Source organism: Nanorana parkeri, unplaced genomic scaffold (assembly GCF_000935625.1).
Source record: "Nanorana parkeri isolate BGI_ZX_2015 unplaced genomic scaffold, ASM93562v1 scaffold171, whole genome shotgun sequence".
Classification (NCBI taxonomy): Eukaryota; Metazoa; Chordata; class Amphibia; order Anura; family Dicroglossidae; genus Nanorana; species Nanorana parkeri.
In genome coordinates, this window is record NW_017306439.1 from 1,901,061 (window position 1) to 1,908,613 (window position 7,553).

The 7,553-nt window shown below is 51.4% G+C and overlaps 1 protein-coding gene across 1 annotated transcript in view; it reads right to left on the reverse strand.

Moving 5' to 3' along the window:
* Nucleotides 1–2,446, reverse strand: part of AR (androgen receptor) — a 124,014-nt gene extending 121,568 nt beyond the window's left edge. Inside the window, exon 1 of the mRNA XM_018554751.1 lies at nt 1,221–2,446. Within this exon, the coding sequence (XP_018410253.1) occupies nt 1,221–2,407 (1,187 nt within the window). The 5' untranslated portion in view covers nt 2,408–2,446. The remainder of the gene's footprint in view (nt 1–1,220) is intronic.
* Between the last annotated feature and the right edge of the window lie 5,107 nt (nt 2,447–7,553).

A 7,553-nucleotide genomic window follows, 5' to 3' on the forward strand; every position in this document is an offset into this window, starting at 1 on the left:
TCATATGATATTGAAAACAGACCAGTTAGGAGATCATCATGATATCTGTATCCCAGCCACCGATCAATAACAAGCAAACGCAATCCCAGCGAGTCACCGCGAGACCTCAACACACAACACGCACGTTTTAGGACACACGTTCTTCAATAACAGTTAATAGATATTTTTTTTTTTGATCACTGAATTGTCCTGACCCAGAGTCACCCCGGTTAAAGAAAAAAAAAAGACGATGACCTTTGCTTCGGCGGCGAATGAATACTGCTCAGGTGCTGACGCCGTATAATAAAACACGGAATTTAGAAAGAAGAGATACAAAGTATGACTGCGTAAGGGATCGGGAGCTTTCTTTTTGGGTCATGTGACTGTCATTTTTTATATCCCGCTGGGCTCAATTCGACTTCTAAATAAGGATCCTTATCCTGGTGTGTTATCTTTTGTGGATTAAAAACGTCAACACACACAATTATTTGTTTACGTTGGTACGTTGTTGTCATTATGGGTCAACAATAAATAAAGCGTGTCCGTTCTATATCTCTCCACATGACGCCAACGCTTGGAGGGCTGCTAGAAAGGATTGGGGCCACGGTGCCCTGACGCTGTCCAGTGCTGTATCTTCTCACACTTATCTCCTAATGAAGTGATAGCTGCTGACAGTTAAAAGCAGATTTTAAGCGTGCGTAGACCGACATTTTTTTTTTTTTCCCCTGCGTCTGACGAGCTATTTGCTTCCGTGGCGCGGTCTGCGGCTGGGTTTGACCTCCTTTGGATGCAGCGGGTCCTAATGAGAGGCTTTTTTTTTTTAAATTGCAGGCAGAGCAGGTCAAACCTTTTTGCGCTCGGACGCAGGGAAAAAGAGGCGACCTTTGAAGACCGCGACTGGAGCAAGGTTGCTCCCGGGCTCTCGTCGCAAAGTTTAAGACGTAGCTACGGCAGCCATTGGGAATCGATCGCGCGTGGTTAAAGTCAAACACATTTCGATTGGACACTACGTATCACAAAGTTAATTTGATTGTTGCCTGGTTAGTCGCTTTGCGCCATTTATTGAATGAGGCTGTTCGCGTTTGACGTGTCACATGGCGGTAGATGTTTCCTAATATAGCAGGTGGACAGAATTTAATTGAACCCGTGACAATAATAATATCTACATAAGCGGATGAAAGAATTAAAATAAAGCGTGGACCATTTTTTTTTAATAGTCATAATAAAACCAAGCTGCCTACCTCATCTCTCCAAATGCACCGGGGTAGCCGTCCATCCATGGGGCCATCTCCGTCTTCACTGGACTCCCATATGGAACCCTTCCCAACATGGCGGTCGCCGGATACCAAGCCTCGGCGGGGAATTCGGCGTCCGGCCCCGGCGGTACGTGGCTTCGTGGGTAGCTGTACAAACCGGCATCTGCGTAAGAAGCCGAGGTCTGTCCATCCTCGAAGAGGGAATGCCAGTTGGCGGAGGGGCCGCAGTGTGGAAAGCCGGGGAGCTCGCCGTATCGGCTCGGTCCTCCCCAAGCGCCGCCGGCGAACTCCATGGGGCTCTCCACCTTTATCCTGCCATGTGGAGCAAGTGCCATCTGAAAGCTGTAATAGTCCCGGCTTGGGTAAGCAGGACTGTCCTCCATAAAAGCAGTAGGCTTGTATAAGGTCAGGCTCGGAATCATCTCCATCCCACGGCTTCTCAAGACCCCGGGCTCCGGCAGTGCCATGTCGGTGCAGGGCTGCTCTTTATCTTCTGCGGGCAATGAACTGCCATCCTCTGGGGCTTTGCCAGGAGAATAGGTACTCTGGCCAGCCCTCCTAAAGGCACCTTCATGGTACTGGGAGGATGAGGTGTCACTCTTGTCTTCCTCAGCCACTTGGCATTTCTGGGCGTCCATGGTGTGATGTGAGGGCCCCGCGAACATGCAGTCACCTCTCTGCCCCTCCCCCGCGGTGCTCAGATGCTCCAGCGCCTCCATGCTGAGCCCGAGGGACACAGACACCGCTTTGCAGATCTCTTTGGCACTGTCGGAGATGCCCTCTGGATAACCTTCCTTGGACGATGGCTCTGGGTTGCCTTCCTCCGGCATCCCTCCCTGGTCGCCCAGGATCTCCTTCAATTCTGTTGGGCAGCTGCTGAGAGGGAACTGGGGTGGCTGGCTCTGAGGGCTGCAGGGTGGCGGATCCTGCTTCGCTCCCTGTGGTTCTCTCCACGGGGTGGCCCGGGCTTCGGACCAGGGTGAGGAGTTGCTCCAGGTGGGATGGGGGTGAGCACAAGAGGAGAGGGGGCTGGAGGTGTCCAGAGAAGCAGCTGTTCTCCTCTCACCTGGCAGAGCCTCCCTGACGCTCAAAAAAAGATTCTCAAAGACTCCACGTATCATTTTCCCTGGAGGCTGCTTGTAGACCCCCCCGAGTCCAATGTGCACCTCCATCTCCCGCCCCTATTTGGGGTGAGTGCCAGGGATATCACCAAAGAGAATTCTACGGGTAGTACTAGGGGTAGTGCCAGGGATTGCACCAGAGGCAGTAGCAAGGGGTTGTGCCAAGGGTAGCACTCGGGGGTAATGCTAAAGATGTTACCAGGAGCAGTTCCAGGTGTAGTGAAGAGTCGTGCCAGGGGCAATTCCAAGGATAGCACCGTGGTAATGCTAAGGATAGTTCCAGGAGCCGTTCCAGGTGCAGAAGGAGGGGTAATCCCAAGGATAGTGCCAGGGGCAGTTCCAGGTACAGAGCAAGAGGTAGTGCCAGGGATAGTGCCAGAAGCAGTTCCAGGTGCAGAATCAGGGGTAGTACCAGGGGCAATGCCAAGGATAGTTCCAGGAGCAGTTCTAAGTGCAGAATCAGGGGGGAGTACCAGGGCCAATGCCAAGGATAGTGCAAGGAGCAGTTCCAGGTGCAGAATCAGGGGTAGTACCAGGGGGCAATGCCAAGGATAGTGCAAGGAGCAGTTCCAGGTGCAGAATCAGGGGTAGTACCAGGGGGCAATGCCAAGGATAGTGCAAGGAGCAGTTCCAGGTGCAGAATCAGGGGTAGTACCAGGGGGCAATGCCAAAGATAGTGCAAGGAGCAGTTCCAGGTGCAGAGCAGGAGGCAGTGCCAAGGATAGTGCCCACCAGTCCAGTGCAGGCTGTGTCTGTGTCCCCTGGAAAGTCTCGTCTGCCTATGTCGGTGAGATTGAACTTCCTCAGCCCGCTCTCTCCTCTCTATTTGCTCTCCTCCGCCATACGCCGCCCCCACCAAACTTTCCACTGCCTATGAAGCGGCTCCGTACTGCCTGCCACCCCCCAACCTGCTGCTCCTCCTTATCCTACCCCATAGACCCCTCACACCTTCCTCCCCCCGGGACCTGTCTGTGGCCCCCGTGAAGAGCCCGGGATCGATCTGGTCCGTCCTGTTCTGCGCTTCGCGCTGCCCCGTCCGCTGTCTGCGCTGTGCTGAGGTCACACGGCATCCCGGCATCCCTACAGGCGAGCTCGTGCACGCGGCCCTCTGGACGGCGCCGAGCGTGCGCGCGGTTCCTGCTGTGCACGCGCCTCATCGCTTAAAGTGGAACTTTGGCTACAATTTTGCCGTCGGGAAGATTTAGGACACTTTGTATCTTCTGCAATTAAATATATATATTTATTACGTTCCCCCCTGGCAAACTGCAGCTCTGCGGGCGATCCCGACGTCCGCTCGACGCGCACAACGCTCGGGAGTTATGCCATCCCGGCCAATCGGGGTGGCCGCAGATCCAGGACGCAAAGAGAAACCGCGCTGCAAGGGTTAATTGCTCATTTTGGTCTCGGGTCACGAATAAAGATTATATCCTCACCCGAACCTGCTTTCTATGCCCCCCTCCCCAACAGGAAATGCGAAGAAATCTCTCCAAAGTGAGGGTGATCCCCCTCTTAGATAGTTGAATCCAAAACTGGTGACCCCATTGAAAAAGATTCCCCCTCTGTTCCTGTTCTATAGGTCACATCTGTCCATAGAGAAACAGCCTAGGTGAAGTCCAACACTTGTAAAAATGTGTTATCCCAGGACGAGCTGCGCAAAGCTTTACGTGGGACCTCAGCTGACGCATTTCATCTACTACCAGGTCAAGCATTGCCCAGTAAGAGGAGAAATGCGTCATTAAGGAGGTTGCAGGTAAGGCTTTGTGCCGCTTGTCCTGGAGTATTAAAGTTTGGACTTCGTGATGATTTTCTCTGGATGTGTTGGCAGTTCGGGGTGAACCTAACACCCTGCTTGGCGAGCTGATGGTGTGATCCACCTTAGAAGGCTTGGGAGCAACCGGAAACCTCTACCTATTAAAACTTGCCAGGGATCCTAATTGGTGTTGACCCTGAATTACGTCGTGATTGGCCCTGGATTACGTCGGTGGATCCATTTTTTGATTAGTTTTTTATTTCAAATAAAGGATTTTTTCCAAAATCATATTTTATGGGTAGGAGTATAAGTACCCCTTACTTGTTCACAAGGGGGGGGGGGGGCAACATCTGGGTGCTCCTTTATTAAAGGGGTACCCTGATGTGAATAATCCCCCTGCCCTCACCCGCACAACCAATGCCCCAGGGCTAGTGGGGAAGAGGCCCTTTTCCCCATCGGCATGGGGACAAGGAGCTTTTCCAGGGGCGACTCTGGAAAAGCACCCACCCAGTGCTGAGGGCATGTGGCATGGTTTGCTGAGAGGGGGGGCACTCGCTCGTCCGTCCCCCCCTTTCCTGCCCTGCCAGGACTGTGATCGGATCAAGGGTCTTGTATGGAATTTTAGGGGGTACCCCATGCCCCCCCTCCTTTTTAGGGGTGGGGTTCCTCCTTAAAATTGCTACCAGGCCTTAAGGGCCTGGTATCACTTTTGGGGGGAACCCCACGTTTTTTTGTACCCCCCCCCCCCCGGGCACGATATTTAAAGGAATTTTTCATTCTTATTGTTACCCTTTAAGCGATGTTACAATCAAGGCTCCTTTAAAAACTATTTTTTAAAGTGTTTTTTTTCATTGATTCCTGGGGCAGAACCCGGACCCCCATACATGTCCCCCAGGGCAGCATAAATAATAATAAAAAATACTAGATTGTGAGCTCTCATGAGCAGGGCCCTCTTAACCCTCCTGCACTGAAGTTGCATTGTATCTGTACTGTCTCCCACTATTTGGTAAAGCGCTGTGCAAACTGTTGGCGCTATACAAATCCTGTGTGATAATAAGAATGGCCACGCAGGGCGCACAAGGAGTGCGCACATCTACAGGGATGCAGGGGATGCCTCTTGGTCACAGCACACTGTCAGCAGTGATATTGCATAAAGCACGCTCCAGCTCTGCCAGCTTCATACTGTTGCAAGGTCCCAAGTCCTCCCGGGGGCCGTGACCACTTGCCAAGGATGGCGGCCAGAAAAACTTCCTGGGGTGGCAAAAGCCAAAGCGATGCGTGTAGGTAGAGCGATGACACGGACGTATGATCAACGATCTCTGGCTCATAAATGATCATATTTACACGCTGACTGCACAATGTGACACGTGAAGGGCTCGTTCACACGGGCCGCGCAGAGTTGGCGTGCGCAGATTTAAAAAAAGACGTGTTGCATCTCTGTAACTCATCATGAGACGCGGTGCTCGGGAGGGAAATGAGATCGCTGCGACACATTGTAACAACGCATTGCGGAATATCACACCAGCACATGCATGTTGCATGCACGGCGACACGCTGTGTGAACGGACCCTGACCTGTATACGATGTTGTGTGATACTTGTCCTGGTGTTGTCACCTCACAGGAAATAACACAGATTTCCGGCTGTGATACAATGACAGAGAACGTCACAGCCGGAGGGTCTGCAGGAAACTTTATTACCCATCACCCACTAAAGAGGCTCTGCAGCAGATAAACCTCATATAAGAGTCATTATAACTATCCCGGGGGGATCCCGCCATTGAGGTCCTTCTTCAGGCACTTCCTGTTATAGGGTGACAATGCTCTGTTCTTGTTCAGACACTTCCTGTTATAGAGTGACAGTGCTCTGTCCTTGTTCAGGAACTTCCTGTTATAAGGTGACAATGCACTGTACTTCTTCAGACACTTTCTGTTATAGGGTGACAACGCTCTGTCCTTGTTCAGACACTTCCTGTTATAGAGTGACAATGCTCTGTCCTTGTTCAGGCGCTTCCTGTTATAGGGTGACAACGCTCTGTCCTTGTTCAGACACTTCCTGTTATAGAGTGACAATGCTCTGTCCTTGTTCAGGAACTTCCTGTTATAAGGTGACAATGCACTGTACTTCTTCAGACACTTTCTGTTATAGGGTGACAACGCTCTGTCCTTGTTCAGACACTTCCTGTTATAGAGTGACAATGCTCTGTCCTTGTTCAGGCGCTTCCTGTTATAGGGTGACAACGCTCTGTCCTTGTTCAGACACTTCCTGTTATAAGGTGACAATGCTCTGTCCTTGTTCAGACACTTCCTGTTATAGGGTGACAATGCTCTGTCCTTGTTCACACACTTCCTGTTATAGAGTGACAATGATCTGTCCTTGTTCAGGCACTTCCTGTTATAAGGTGACAATGCTCTGTCCTTGTTCAGCAACTTCCTGTTATAGGGAGACAAAGCTCTGTCCTTGTTCAGGTACTTCCTGTTAAAGGGTGGCAATGCTCTGTCCTTGTTCAGACACTTCCTGTTATAGGGTGACAATGCTCTGTCCTTGTTCAGACACTTCCTGTTATAGGGTGGCAATGCTCTGTCCTTGTTCAGACACTTCCTGTTATAGGGTGGCAATGCTCTGTTCTTGTTCAGACACTTCCTGTTATAGGGTGGCAATGTTCTGTCCTTGTTCAGGTACTTCCTGTTATAAGGTGACAACGCTCTTTCCTTGTTCAGACGCTTCCTGTTATATGGTCACAACGCTCTTCAGTGGACGGGAGTGAGTGAGGGTCGGTTGTGTCCTGCTGTGCACAACACATCACAACCGTACGAGGAATGCGTCGACATGCAGGATTCACGCCACGTGAATGACCGCCCCCCCCGGGTGACACCACTGATCCAGCTAACGCAACGCAAGAGGAGACAGGCCTGTGAAGGACCCTCCTGGGTGACACCGCAGGTTGCGTTAACCCATATGATGGACTTCCTCAATGCACTGACACCATGTCACTCAGCCCTGTGAATATGCACTTCCTGGTGTCACCGCTCTCACAGATCCTGAACAATGTAACATTATTATTGCTTGCTGGAAGCAATGCCTGATGGGATCTGTAGTCTTGAACGATGATGTTGTTGCTAGTTTCCCAAGGTAACATCTGGGTTTGCAAAGGCATGCGCGGCACGCAGAGGGGGATTTATATCCTGTGCGTCCATTGAGAAATATATTTAAATGAAGGTTTTTCTGGCCGGAGTTCAGCTTCAAGGCGAGCCGGGCTGATTGAAAAACATCGGACTTCTCTGGACCCGCTTTGCTAAAGGCGAGTTGGTGCTGCCAGAGGGGAAGGGGGGTCAGCGTCCCGCCAAATCGCAGTCACTTACACCAACCTCCCCGATAATGTGCATGAAGAGCTGAGCCACGCTCCACCATCACCCTCCCGGAGGTTGTTTCCAATGGATGACTGACT